Source organism: Chiloscyllium punctatum, chromosome 10 (assembly GCF_047496795.1).
Source record: "Chiloscyllium punctatum isolate Juve2018m chromosome 10, sChiPun1.3, whole genome shotgun sequence".
NCBI classification, from domain to species: domain Eukaryota; kingdom Metazoa; phylum Chordata; class Chondrichthyes; order Orectolobiformes; family Hemiscylliidae; genus Chiloscyllium; species Chiloscyllium punctatum.
In genome coordinates this window covers 67464409-67480306 of record NC_092748.1, presented here as the reverse complement: position 1 = coordinate 67480306, position 15898 = coordinate 67464409, and the positions used below count along the sequence as shown (strand labels likewise).

The window sequence follows — 15898 nt, the reverse complement described above, 5'->3', positions numbered from 1 at the left end:
CAGATTATAGTCCACATTCCTGTCTGGCCCATTCACTTGGGGAACACTTCAGCGGTCAAGGACATTCAGCTTCCGATCTTCCAAAGTGGCCATTGTGATACACAACACAGAATCGCCAAGTGAAAACTGATAGCCAAGCTTCATACCCATGAAGGCGGCCTTAACTGTAATCCTGGGTTCACGTCATGCTACATGTAACCCCACTATACCGTTTTGGTCTGTAAAATCTTCCTTACTGTACTGTTCTGGCACAGTCATCTTGATAACTTATGATCGCTTTACTCCTTAGTTTGTACAGTTTTGGATTACTTGTTACTTTGGTTAGACCCTCAGCATGTGATTCTTATACCTATAATATTATTCCATCCATTTGATTTGTTTACAGCATTATTGTTATGAAGTTGAAAACATGTATTGTACCTTTAAGAGAGTGAATGCTGTCCTGCACTAACAGCCTACAAGAGCAGTCTTGGTATGTACTGAAAAAATGAGAATATGTAACATTTGGAAATAGATACCGAATTGGTTGCTGTTTTGACAACAATTTGAATTTAACCAATTTAAATTATGCCCTAGGAGATTAAAACCCAACCGAGCTTGAATTTATTGTTTTGTCAATATCAAACCAATGAGAGGATCTGATGTTTGGGATATAAAAAAGGCAGGCGTTTTGAAAATCAGACAGAGCAACTGTCATTAAGACAGATCCAATAAATTAGGAACAGTATCAAAGCTATCTTTTCATATGAAACATCTTCACAGTAAAAAGAAAGATAACTACTCAGGGAGATCTTCAGCCGGAAGAAGAAAGACACTGAAGACGACAGCGCTATGTGGTTTTGAATTAAGTTGATGTAATTTTAATGAGTATTTTATTGGGACAGTATATTGTTATAGAGTTAGAGGCAGGTAATAGGCAGTTAAGAGAAAGAAGGGCTTAGATTTGTGAATAGTTGTTGTTTAACGTTCACTTTTAGAGTTAAAGAATAAATTGATTTTATTTTCTTTAAATAGTGAAATTTGGAGAGTTCTCGGTTACTCTTTTCAACAGATTACGAGATGAGGTGAGCTTGTTTGGCTGTTTAGTTTAATTAACAGAAGGATTCACTACTGTGTGTTAACATTTCCTTACTTTTAACTTTTCAGAACTGTCTCTACCTCAATTAATCAAATTATTAGTAATTCCTTCACTTGTTAGTCAGCTGTTGACACTTTACTGTCAGTTTTGGTCACCTGCAGAGACTTATTATTCAGCTTGTCAAAAATCCACTCACATATTTGTATTATCTTTTGATCTCTCTGCCTACAAATTCTGTGCCTGTATGCTTTTCTTCACTCCATCTGATGAAGGAGTTGTGCTCCAAAAGCTTGTGATTTCAAATAAACCCCAAACAGACCATAACCTGATGTCATGTGACTTCTGACCTTGCCCACCCAATCCATATCATGGCTTCCCTACTCATGACTTGGGGCACGGTCTGCTCCTCTCTAGCTCTGCTTCTTGACTAAAATAAAGCAAAACAATGAATTAGATCTGCTGCATGAAACTTTTCAATAGCTATTCTTAATTACTTATTTAACTTATCAATTTATTGACTGGATTGTTCTTCCATGAAATGAACAATTACAGTTAAATCTTTCTGAAATTTGCTCAGCAATTAAGTGAAGACAAAACTCAAAAATGCAGAACGGTTGGACAAGCCTTTGGTACCGGTCCTTTATCTTGGAGACTGGAACATCCTGGGCCATAAACTTCCCATCATAGTGAATGGATGTACTCAACAACTACAATTAGTAATATTAGTGCCCATATTGCTATACAAGCTAGAAAAATTGCCTTTTAAAAAAAATGTATTAACCTGGACCTGCCTTCAGATGGCTCATGGACTTATGCTAGGGTAAAGAGCTATATAGAAGTTTGAAAGGATGCAGTTTTGAGCAGTTGTCAACAAAGCATACGATGTTAGCTGGAGCAAAATCACTTCATAAACAGTAGTTCCATAGTCATAATTTATAGTGTGTGAACACTCACCAGTAATGAGTTCCCGCATTTCTGCATCCACTGTCTTTCGTAACAAACGCAATAAGGCTGGAATTCCACCGGCATTTTTTACGGCTATTTTATTCTCATCAGTTGTTTTTCCATAAACCAGGTTCCGAAGTGCGCCACATGCATTTTTATGTACTTCGAGGACTTTATGATCCAGAAGATCAACTAAGTGTTTAATTCCACCTAACATACACACCTTGGGGAAATAAATAAGGTACATAAAGAATACTTAAATGTATTACTGTACACAAATATACAATTTTGAAAACATGCATGAATAACCCGAGACAAAATATATGCTCTCTTGAACTTCATGGATTCATCCTTCCACCACCAAACCTTCTCATTTGATAGATTTCTGTGTATGACAAAAACATTTGACAATAGAAGGACAAGATATGGAAAGTAGATGACTGTATTTGTGAGAAAAAACACATTATCAAATTCTTCAGAAGTTATTTATAGATATCAAGGATGGTGAAAAACAGGCATAAATGAACATTCAAATTTTCCTCACCTTGACAAATAGTCTTAAATGTCATATTAACAAACCAGTGTACAAATTACATAATTTCACATGTTGTGGGTCATAATCAACAAGGTTATCAGCTAAGCTGAAATTGCTTCCAGGGCATTTTCTAGTTTTATCCAAAATATCACATTCTCCTCTACCATTCACCACTAACAGGCCATTAGATTTAGTCAAATGTAATACTAATTAGTCACTATGAAATCATTAGAAGCAAAAAAAAAGAAAAATAAACTCTTCAATATATCTCTCCCTCTTTGTAGGGGAAGTGAGTTTTTACATGTGAGAGCACCTTATCACACCCACAACAGAATGATCAATATCAGCAACTTGTACATGAACTTGATGTCAAAAATCATTAGATGCTGTCCCAACATTATGTGTTGTTACTAAACTATGACATCATTTCAAAATTAAAGTTTACATAATTAATTACTTTGAAATTGATTTCAGTAGATATGTGCAACAGTTTGATGAATTGCACACCCAGAGCTAGTCATCATTGAAATATATGACAATTATTTTTTAGCCATTAAATGCAGTAATAGCAATTTTACTTGCATACATTAATCACTTTCAAATATAAAGTTGAATGCTGTTTCTCAATGCACTTAATTTGGCAATTTGCATGCATAGATGGCAATACAATATACAAGAAAAAGTAGTGGAGTAACTTTGTACCAAATCCTATTATTGCAAGGGCAAAGTATGCAAATATATGGCTTGGTTGATTGTTTCGAGGTGATACTGTGCAGAAATTATGAGCAGAAATGTAGTTGTTCCAAAAACAAAACTTCTAACAACCAGAAAGTAAATGCTCTCAATACCTGAGCAAATGATTTCACACATGCAGTATGAACACAGAAAATGTAGGCAGCCATTCAGTATTTTAAGCCTACCCTGCTATTCAATATGATCATGGCTGGTTGAACACTTCAATGCTCTTTACCCACTCCATCTGCATAACCCTGCGTGCTGCTGGTAATCAGAAATCTATCAAACTTTATCTTAAGCAGACTCAAATGCTGAGCTTCCACAACCTTCTGTGGTAGAGAATTCCAAAGGTCTATAACCTTATGAGTAAAAATCAATTCTTCATCAATGTATAAACTGTGTTGAAGCAAAAAAAAATTTTGGCTTTGTAACTGCATTAATGTTGCAGCCAACAACAACAGACAAGTACGTTAGAACAAGCCACCAACACTAAATAACAGCAGACCAAAGCAAAGACTAGCCCTGCAAGAAAAACTGGCCAAGCCCTAAACAGCAATAACATGGACAACTCAGACTTGGATAAAGAACCTGTCTGACCAACCGCTGTCAGACATGGAAGAAGCCGTCCTAATACAAGGGATAAACTTCAACCACAGGGAGCCAGACTAAAAGGACTTCCTAGCAGCACTGGAATCCATCCTGAAAGACAACAGAATTACAGAAGAAACCCAACAGGTCATCAGACAGATAGAAGCAGCAACACTAAGCAGAAAGAAAGAAGGGGATACCTTTAACACACTGGAAAGAAAAGCCCTGGGAGAACTCAGAAAAGACAGAAATATTGTAATTGTAGCTGCAGACAAAAGACACATGACCGTCATCCTGAACAGAACATAACACCTGTACATTGAAAAAGCAAACACTACTCGAAGAGAACAACAGACTCTCCTTCCTAAATGTCACAGTAAAAGGAGAGCTGCAGACCAGCAAGTACAGGAAAGCCACACACATAGACTACTGGAGCAATCATCCCAACACCCACAATCGGAGCTGCATCAGAACTATTTAAACCAGCCACAACACACTGCAGCATCCAGGAGCTACAAGAAGATACTAACAGGTGGCGATGGACCCGACTCCACAGCAAGAAAACCACATTACAGCATACAGAACAAAACTACACAAAGCAAGTGAAATTAACAAGACAGATCTCCAACGAATGAAACATGAAGGATCCAACACACTCCGTTTCTACGAATTGCCAAAGTACATAAACAAGGACCACCCCGCTCAGACCATAATCTCACTTCCAAGTACACTGACATACAGACTAGTAAAGGAGCTGCAATGCAAACTGAAACACCTAGAAGACTCAACCCATACCCTCCACTCCACAGGAATTCCTTAACATCAAAGGCACCAAGGTAGAAAACAACAAGGTCATGGTTTCCTTCGACGTGATGACCCTATTCACATCAACAATCATCACCCCAGCCAAAGAAACACTGGCCTCACTGCTAGACAAACAAAGGACACAAACACCTGACAACACCAAATCCATCAGCAAGGACAGCATCCTCAAACTGTGCCTCACAACTCACCACCTTCAATGACAAGATCTACAAACAAATCAATGGGATGCCTACAGGATCGCCAATATCAGGACGCTTAGCAGAGGTAGTTACGCAGAGGTTAGAACGAACAATCCTTCCCATGATCCAGCCCAAGCTTTGGGTCCGTTATGTGGATGACACCTTTGTCATCACGAAATGCAATAAATTAAAAGAAACACAAACATCCTTACCAAGAAAGTTCACCAAAGAGGAAGAGAACAACAGACTCTCCTTCCTAAATGTCACAGTAAAAGGAGAGCTGCAGACCAGCAAGTACAGGAAAGCCACACACATAGACTACTGGAGCAATCATCCCAACACCCACAATCGGAGCTGCATCAGAACTATTTAAACCAGCCACAACACACTGCAGCATCCAGGAGCTACAAGAAGCCAAGAAAAATACCTATACAACATATTCAGCAACAACTGGTACCCAATAAGCACAGTCTGCCAATTCCTGCACAACAGACCTAAACAGGAAGATACAACATGCCCAGAGACTCTAGCCACCTTGCCATACATCAAAGACATCTTGGAGATGACGGTCAGACTACTCTGGCCCCAAGGTAACATGGTAGCCCACAAACCTACTACCACACTGATACAGTTCTTGATGAATTTAAAGGACCCCATACCAACAACCAGCAGAATGAACGTCATATACAAAATACCCTGCAAGGACTGCAACAATCATTACATTGGACAGATGTGCAGGAAAGTCACCAGGACACATGAGTACCAACTAGTCATCAAAAGACATGGCCGACTATCACAGGTATCCATACAGACAGATGAAGAGAACACCAGTTCGACTGGGACAGGCTAAACAAAGACATGCACAGGAATTCCTTGAGGCCTGGCATTCAAACTGGAACTCCACTGATTTGGACTCCATTTACCAACCTCTCAGAAACAGAACCAGAAGTGTCAATCCCCACAACAGACCAAGCCATACAAATAGCAAGGACAGAACATCAATGTTTCATTGGAGATTCACGATGATGTTACCTAGAATGATGACGAAACATCTGAGGCAAATCTACCAGCTCAGCGACCAAACTTTCAATCTTGTAGCCAACAATTTGAAACATTGAGGTAATGAACATTATAATTATGTTCCCTTAGTGACGCATTTGTCACCAAGATAACCTAGTTAATAAGGTAAGGTTCATTCTAAACTTCCTCAATTGAATATAAGTTTGTTATTAATTTTATAGCAACTTGAACTAGGCTTTCTACTTTAGTAGTGAGTGGGTGTTCAGATAGCTGGGGTATGGATGCTAGGGCAGTTGCTTGCTCCTCCTGCATAATGTGGCAGGTGGGAGACATGGCACACGTCTCCGCTGGCTACATCTGCGGGAAGTGCATCCAACTCCAGCTCCTTGAAAACAGTGTTAGGGAATTGGAGCTGGATGAACTATGGATCATTCGTGAGGCTGAGGGGGCAATTGAGAGGAGTTACTGGGAGTTGGTCACTCCTAAGGCTCGGGACAAGGATAGATGGATTACAGTTAGGGGGAGGAAAGGGGACAGACAGACAGTGCAGAGATCCCCTGTGGACATTCCCCTCAGCAATAAGTATACCATTATGTACACCGTTTTGGATACTGCTGGGGAGTGGGGGGGGGAGAAAAGGATGACAAGCATGACCTACCAGAGGAAAGCCATAGTAATCAGTTCTCTGGCACTGTGGCAAAGAAGGGAAGGGGGCAGAATAGAAAAGTACTTGTAGTAGGGGACTCGATAGTTAGGGGAATTGACAGGAGATTTTGTGGTCAGGATCGGGATTCCCAGGAGGTATGTTGCCTCCCTGGTGCCAGGGTCCGGGACGTCTCCGATCAGGTGTATAAGGTTCTAAAAGGAGAGGGCGAACAGCCAGAAATCATGTTACATATTGTCACTAATGATATAGCCAGAAAAAGGATTAAGACCATAAGACATAGGAGTGGAAGTAAGGCCATTCGGCCCATCGAGTCCACTCCGCCATTCGATCATGGCTGCTGGGCACTTCAACTCCACTTACCCGCATTCTCCCCGTAGCCCTTAATTCCTCGAGACAACAAGAATCTATCAATCTCTGCCTTGAAGACATTTAGCGTCCCGGTCTCCACTGCACTCTGCGGCAATGAATTCCACAGGCCCACCACTCTCTGGCTGAAGAAATGTCTCCGCATTTCTGTTCTAAATTTACCCCCTCTAATTCTAAGGCTGTGTCCACGGGTCCTAGTCTCCTCACCTAACGGAAACAATTTCCTAGCATCCACCCTTTCCAAACCATGTATTATCTTGTATGTCTCTATTAAGTCTCCCCTTAATCTTCTAAACTCCAATGAATACAATCCCAGGATCCTCAGCCGTTCCTCATATGTTAGACCTACCATTCCAGGGATCATCCGTGTGAATCTCAGCTGGACACGTTCCAGTGCCAGTATGTCCTTCCTGAGGTGTGGGGACCAAAACTTGACACAGTACTCCAAATGGGGCCTAACCAGAGCTTTATAAAGTCTCAGTAGCACAATGGTGTTTTTATATTCCAACCCTCTTGAGATGAGTGACAACATCGCATTCGCTTTCTTAATCACAGACTCAACCTGCATGTTGACCTTTAGAGAATCCTTGACTAGCACTCCCAGATCCCTTTGTACTTTGGCTTTACGAATTTTCTCACTGTTTAGAAAGTAGTCTGTGCTTTTATTCTTTTTGCCAAAGTGCAAGACCTCGCATTTGTTCACGTTGAATTCCATCAGCCATTTCCTGGATCACTCTCCCAAACTGTCTAGATCCTTCTGCAGCCTCCCCACTTCCTCAGTACTACCTGCCTGTCCACCTATCTTTGTATCATCGGCAAACTTCGCTAGAATGCCCCCAGTCCCTTCATCCAGATCATTAATATATAATGCGAACAGCTGTGGCCCCAAGACTGAACCCCGATTAAGGATATAAAAAGTGATTTCAGGGAGGTAGGATGGAAGCTGCAAAGCAGGACGAACAGAGTAGTGTTCTCTAGTTTACTACCGGTGTCACGAGATAGCGAGGCGAGGAACAGGGAGCGGGTGCAGCTTAACATGTGGCTGCGCAGCTGATGTAGGAGGGAGGGCTTCAGATACGTAGATAATTGGGATGCCTTCTGGGGAAGGTGGGACCTATACAAGAAGGACGGGTTGCATCTGAACTTGAAGGGGGCCAATGTCCTGGGCGGAAGGTTTGCTCGAGTAGTTCGAGAGGGTTTAAACTAGTATGGCAGGGGGGTGGGAACCTGAACTGTATACCGGAGGTGAGAGCTGATGCAGATGAAGCAATAGCAAGAGGTAGACCAGCTAGTGGGAAGGATTTTCCTGGGAAGGAACCAAGGGATCAGTTAAAGTGTGTTTGGCTTTAACGCAAGGAGTATCAGGAATAAAAGTGATGAATTTAGAGCATGGATCAGTACCTGGTGCTATGATGTTGTGGCCATAACAGAGAGATGGGTTTCTCAGGGGCAGGAATGGTTGCTGGGTTTAGAGCATTTAAAAAGAATAGGGAGGGGGAAAAAAAAAGAGGAGGAGGTGTAGCACTACTAATCAGAGAGGGTATCACAGTTACAGAAGCTTCCATTGTCGAGTAAGATCTGCCTACCAAGTCAGTATGGGTGGAAATTAGGAACAGCAAGGGAGCAGTCACCTCATTAGGGGTTTACTACAGGCCGCCCAATAGCAGCAGGGAGATTGAAGAAAGCATAGGTCAGCAGATTTTGGAAAAGTGTGGATGTAGTAGGGTTGTTGTAATGGGTGACTTTAACTTTCCCAATATTGATTAGAACCTCCTTCGAGCAGAAGATTTGAACGAAGCTGTTTTTGTAAGGTGTGTTCAGGAGGGTTTCCTAGCTCAGTACGTTGACAGGCCGGTGAGGGGAGAGGCCATTCTAGACTTGGTGCTCGGAAACGAGCCGGGGCAGGTATCAGATCTTGTGATGGGAGAGCATTTTGGTGATAGTGACCACAACTGCCTCACATTCTACATAGCTATGGAGGAGGAGAGGATTAGGCAAAATGGGAGGATAATGAGAGGCATAGATAGAGTCGATAGCCAGAGACTATTTCCCAGGGCAGAAATAGCTAACACTAGGGGTCATATAGTTTTAAGCTGGTTGGAGGAAAGTATAGAGAGGATGTCAGAGGCGGGCTTTTTACAGAGAGTTGAGAGAGCATGGAATGCATTGCCAGCAGTAGTTGTGGAAGCAAGGTCACTGGGGACATTTAAGAGACTGCTGGACATGCATATGGTCACAGAAATTTGAGGGTGCATACATGAGGATCAATGGTCGGCACAACATCGTGGGCTGAAGGGCCTGTTCTGTGCTGTACTATTCTATGTTCTAAGATTGAGATTGCCTCTGCTACTTCCTTGACTTCTGCTAAGGACAATGGGTCAAACATCCACTAAAGCTCACTCCACTCTACCCTGAACTTGTATCTTTTTTCTTATTTATTTCCTATTCCCCAGTGAACCCTCTCTGAGCTCATGTTGGTCACGAGACCGATTGTTTGTTCCCTTCACCTAACTCCCATTAAACCACCAGCCATTAAGGATCCCTTCATGAATGAATTTATGAATTAGCTTTATTGTCATATGTACTCAAATGAGTACAGTAAAAAGTTTATAAGTTGCCACTTACAGCACCATCTTAGGGACAAGGGTATCTAGGTACAGCTTCTTTGTTACAAAATTAGTTACAGCATAACAATGTCACCAACACATGGTGCCACCTTAGGTACAAAGTACATGGACATAATCCCTGGTTACAGAATAGAGGAATGAAGAGAAAGGTTACATTACAGCTATGTATCATATAACCAAAGGTCAGAAAAACAAGAAGCAAAGTTAAAAAGACAAATATCACAATCTCTCTCCAAGAGCTTTCTGCAGCAGATCAATGCATTTGGTTTCCAAATGGTCTGACCACTGGCTGCCATCACGCTTCCATACCAGTCCGCTGGCTGTCCCACACTGCTCTGGACGGCCAACCACTGACCCAATTTTAGAGGACAGCAGTCAGAGGCTGGGGCCAGATGTCGGAGGCCAAGGGTCCGAGAAGGCAGACAAGAAGAGAACCACAGAAGGGAGGAAAAGACGGATAATGAAGGAGATGTGATTCAGGGCTTTTGGGGTGCCATGATAGTGCCCCTACCTCTGGACTAGCAGACTCTGGTTCATGTCCCACCTGCTCCAGAGGTGTGTAAGAACATCTCCGTAGTAGGCCTAGTTACAAAATATCTGTAACACAAAAAAAATTCAAGGAGATGACTCTCATGCCCCTGCAACCGAGTAACTGTCTGGGCCATTTCAAAATCAGCCAGTAATTAACCACATTGCAATGGGTCACAGGTAGGCGCGATCAGATGACCAAGGCTGCACATGAGCACAAAATGGTTGACAATTGCCAAAACAAGCTCTGCAAAATATTGCTGACAATAGTTACAGCGTATGGGAAAGTATTTGCTTAATGTAGCCTCAGCAAGTCGGCAATAGCAGCTCTGTAAGGATCAAGGTTACTGGCTGAGATAGAATGTGCAGCTGCAATTTCTTACATAGAAAAGAACATTTTCCACAAAGTTGTTCTTCTTTTGAATTATTTAATCAACCTGTTACAATATTAAGAGTAGGTTTCAGTTACAATTCTTCAGACATTCATAGATATAGATTCCATTGTAGCTATAGATCCATATATATATATATATACAAAAAAATCATTAAAAAGATAATATTCAGGCATTTGAAGTGATCCCTTCCTTATTTTTAAAGTCTGTAAAAACATCATGACCAGGACTGGACCACTAGTCTGTCCATCTCTAAGATGTAACAGAGAGCCAATCACAGGGATAATCTGGTGCTGCTGACCAATAATATCAAAAGGGGACATGTACAGTTTTAACAGTACATAATCTAAAATTTGTGTGCAGCTTACTGCAAAGAAAGTCTGTAGCTGTCACAAAGTTGTACCTGAATCTACCACTGGATTCAGACTCTAATTGGAAAATATATGAGATCGAACAACTTGGTGCTGCTAGCAGGGTCACTGGACCAAATCTCAGACAACAGACCCATGCCAACCGCTGGGGGTATTTTCTTCTCCTTTTAAACGTTCTTGGTCGTTGTCTAAATTTGGTTTATCCTCCACAAAATTACAAAATTCTCCAAATGATATGCAGCTCCAGGCCCCTTAACAGATGTCTAACTTAGCAGAGAAAATAATATTTCTGGCCCTCTGACTATATGGCTAGCCTATAACTCGAGACCCATTGAAACTGATAATCATGAGAAATAATGACAGGGTAAACGAGACAAGAACTTCCCACAACAACAATGGGTGGGCAAGCCCCACCTGATATATCAGATGATGAAATTTTACAGAACTTGAAGGAATATATACAAAATAACAAATCGACCCACCTAAAACCTCTGTGGAAATCAAGCAAAAGTACAATACTTTCATGGGACAATGGTCTTAGGATGATATTAAAAAGGGTCTGAGGAAGGATCACATGCATGAAAGAATGAATAAGGTGATCCCTCATTCTAATGGGACAGCTCTGACAATGGAAGGAGATAACACAGAAGTCAAGTCATGACAGAGAAAAAACAGAGTTGAAAAGCCAATAATAGATGTCTGAGAGGAATTGAAATGCACCAAAAGGAGCCTGGAAGAATGGGAAGAAACGTCCTGACAAAAGAATCCAGATCCCCAACCAAGCTCTCCTAATCCTACTATCCTGAAACTTGTTAGAAGACTGCTCTACACCTTGCTAAGGCAATTGGAACGCGAAATATGAAATGAGAGCCTAATCTTCCGCTGACTCAGCAACGACGAGACACCTGTTTAGCCCCCTGATGGACCAAGCAATGCAAAACCCTGTCCCAGCAAAAAACTGAAGGAGCGGGGAGGGTCAAATACAAATAAGATTGGGCCGACTGATACAGACAGGACTCAACGCTGCTTTTGAATTATTTAATCAACCTGTTACAATATTAAGAGTAGGTTTCAGTTACAATTCTTCAGATGATCATAGATATAGATCCCATTGTAGCTACAGATCCAAATATATACAAAAAAAAATCATTAAAAAGATAATATTCAGGCAGTAGAAGTGATCCCCTCCTTATTTTGGATGGTGGACAAATGGTCCAAAGAACTACACCCGCCACCAAAAGGGGAGGCCTAAAGGCTTAAAGGCTGAAGGGGATCTACAGTCTGCACCTATTGAACAGATACTAAATGTTATGATCCTTGTCGGTGCATGCTGACAGCTTGTTAGAAAGGTCAGGGATGCCTTAAGAGAAGATGGACATAGATTAGAAGAGGGAAGGGAGGCCATCTGAAAGCAGATTGGAGTTTAGTCCAGTCAAGACCAACTAGGAAAAGATAAATGCCTGCCAACAGAAAGGTACTTAGGATGGTCTTATGGTCTTATGTGTTAGAATACAAGGAGTGATTTAAGGCAGCCTGACTGGAAGATTTGGGATTGAATAACAGGGCCAGTCAGGATGTAGACCAGAACTGTTTAGGCTGTTTTTATGATGGGACTAAAGCCAACTGTAAAGCTTGGATGAATCTGGAAATCCACTCCCTACTGAAGGCCAGATGTGCAGCATTCAAGTCGGATGACCCAGGTCAATACAAGAAATCCAGATAATGACCTCCGCAAAGCCATCAGAGATGCCAAGAGGCAGTACTGGACCAGGTTAGAGACCCACACCTACCAGACACCCAACACCTAAGGCAAAACCTAAAACAACATTACAGGATACAAAATGAAGCAGAGCAAGACAGTGGACAAAGGCACATCCCTCCTTGATGCGCTCAATGCTTTCTGTGCCCAATTTGAGCAGAATGCCAATGGAGTGATGCCTGCCCTGACAGCTCCAGATACACCTGTTCCCTCATTTACCACTGAAGACATCAGATCAGCTTTCCTGGGAGTCAACGCAAGGAAAGCGACAGGCCCAGATGGTGTACCTGGCCAAGTACTCGGATCCCTTGGGGACCAACTGGTGAAGATATTCATCAACATCTTCAATCTCTCCCTACTACAAGCCATAGTCCGCACCTGCTTTAAAGGAGGCTGCCAACCCCGTACCTAACAAAGCACATGCCATATGCCTTAAATGAGTTCCACACAGGGGCTCTGACCTCACTAATCATGAAGTGCTTCAAGAGGCCGGTCATGGCCCACTTTAACTCTAGTGTCCAGCTGGCCTCGATCCCATACAACCTGCCTTTAAATTCACTTGGTGTATTTTGGACACCTCCCTCCTTTTTCTTGACTTTTCAGTTTCCATCTCCAGCAACAGTTTATGAACTAGCATTCACTACAAACCCACAGACTTGCATAAATACCTGGACTCCAATCCTGTATCCTGCAAAAACTCCATTCCATTTTCCCAATTCCTCAGTGTCTGTCACATCTGCTCTGATGAGATGATGTGCCCCTCCCAAGCTTCCCAGATGGCCACCTAATTTAAAGGTGCTTTTCCCCTTTCTGGTATCCAGATAGCCCTCCACTGCACCTCCTCCAGTCCCTGCTCCACTGCTCTAAACTTCCTCCCCTCCAAATACAAAGACAGGGCTCCCCTTTGTCCTCACTTTTCACCCCATTAATCCAAACATCTAACATATCATCCTCAAACACGTCTGCTAACTCCAACCAGTACCCACCACCAAGAATGTCTTCCCCTCCCAGCCCTCGCTGTCATCTTGGGGACAGCCCATATCACAGTACAGAAGATGTTGGACATATTTGAATGCATGAAGGTAGATAAATCTCCTGGTCCTGACCAGATATATCCAAGAACCCTGCAAAAGGATAGAGAAGAAATTGCGGGGGCCCTGGCAGATATTTTTGCATCATCGTTAGCCATGGATGAAGTCCCGGAAGACTGGAGGATAGCAAACATTGTGCCATTATTCAAGGAGGGTTGCAAAGAAAAACCTGGGAACTATAGCCTCATAAGCCTAACAACCTGTGGAAGGTAAGTTACATGAAAAGATTCTGGTTTGATGAGTAGTAAGCATGGCTTTGTTCAGGGGCAATCATACCTCACAAATTTGTTGGAGTTCTTTGATGAAGTGACTGGGAAGATGGATGAGGGCATGGCGGTAGACTTAGTCTACATAAGGCCTTCAATAAGTTTCTGCATGGAAAGCTGCTCTGGAAGGTTAGATAATATGGAATCCAGGGACAGCTGGCAAATTGGATACACCATTGGCTAGATGGTAGGAAGCAGAGGGTAATTGTGGAAGGATGCTTATCAGACTATCACCAGTGGTGTGCCTCAAGGGCTGGTGCTGGGCCATTGCTGTTTGTTATCCATATTAATCATATGTATGAAAATATACAAGGCATGATTAGTAAGCTTGCAGATGACACTAAAATAGATGGTATTGTGGACAATGAGGGATGTTATCAGAATTGCAGCAAGGCATTGATCAGCTGGGGTAGTGGGCTGAGAAATGGCAAATGGAGTTTAATATTGATAAGTGTGAGGTCTCTACTTTGGAAAGCCAAATCAAGGTAGGAGTTTCATGGTGAATGATAAGGCATAAAGAAGTGTAGTAGAACAGAGGGATCTTGGAGTTCAGGTGCATGGTTCACTGAAAGTGGAGTCAGAGTCATAGAGATGTACAGCATGGAAACAGACCGTTCTTCGGTCCAACTCGTCCATGCCACCCAGATACCCCAACCTAACCTGGTCGCACCTGCCAGCACTTGGCCCATATCCCTCTAAACTCTTCCTATTCATATACCCATCCAGATGCCTTTTAAAATGTTGCAATTGTACCAGCCTCCACCACTTCCTCTGGCAGCTCATTCCATACACGCACTACCTTCTGCATGAAAAAGTTGTCCCTTAGGTCCTTTGTATATGTTTCTCCTCCAATCCTGAACATATGCCCTCTAGTTCTAGAATCTCCGACCCCAGGGAAAAGACTTTTTCTATTTACTCAATTCATGCCCCTCATGATTTTATAAATCTTTGTAAGGTCAACCCTCAGCCTCCGACACTCCAGAGAAAATAGCCCCAGCGTATTCAGCCTCTCCCTAGAGCTCAAATCCTTCAACCATGGCAACAACCTTGTAAATCTTTTCTGAACCCTTTCAAGTTTCACAACATCCCTCGAAGGGAAGACCAGAATTGCATGCAATATTCCAACAGTGCTTCGAAATCAACGTTTCGAGCAAAAGCCCTTCAGTTTTATTCCTGATGAAGGGCTTTTGCCCAAAATGTCGATTTCGAAGCTCCTTGGATGCTGCCTGAACTGCTGTGCTCTTCCAGCACCACTAATCCAGAATCTGGTTTCCAACATCTGCAGTCATTGTTTTTACCTCATATTCCAACAGTGGCCTAACCAATGTCCTGTACTGCTGCAACATGATCTCCCAACTCCTGTACTCAATATTTTGACCAATAAAGGAAAGCATACCAAACGCCTTCTTCACTATCCTATCTACTTGCAACTCCACTTTCAAGGAGCTATGAACCTGCATTCCAAAGTCTCTTTTATCAGCAACACTCCCTAGGACCTTACCATTAAGTGTATAAGTCCTGTTAAGATTTGCTTTCCCAAAATGCAACACCTCACATTTTTCTAAATTAAACTCCATCTGCCATTCCTGAGTCCATTGGCCAATCTGATCAAGATCCCGTTGTAATCGGAGGTAATCTTCTTCACTGTCTATTACAACTCCAATTTTGGTGTCATCTGCAAACTTATTAACGATTTCTCCCATGTTCACAGCCAAATCATTTATATTAAACAAAAATAGTGGACCCAACCCAGCACCAAGCCTTGTGGTAATCCACTAGTCACAGGCCTCCAGTCTGAAAACAACCTTCTGCCACCACCCTGTCTTCTACCTTGGAGCCAGTTCTGTATCCGAAGGGCTAGTTCTCCCGGTATTCGATGAGATCTAACTTTACTAACCAGTCTCCCATGGAGAAACTTGTCGGATG

At 42.3% G+C, this 15898-nt stretch overlaps 1 protein-coding gene across 9 annotated transcripts in view; it reads right to left on the bottom strand.

Moving 5' to 3' along the window:
• Positions 1-15898, bottom strand: part of pkp4 (plakophilin 4) — a 213203-nt gene that overhangs the window by 39217 nt on the left and 158088 nt on the right. For all 9 annotated transcript variants that reach the window (XM_072579401.1, XM_072579403.1, XM_072579400.1 and 6 more), the window contains one exon: positions 2033-2246. In XM_072579401.1, coding sequence (XP_072435502.1) covers positions 2033-2246 — 214 coding nt within the window. The remainder of the gene's footprint in view (positions 1-2032; positions 2247-15898) is intronic.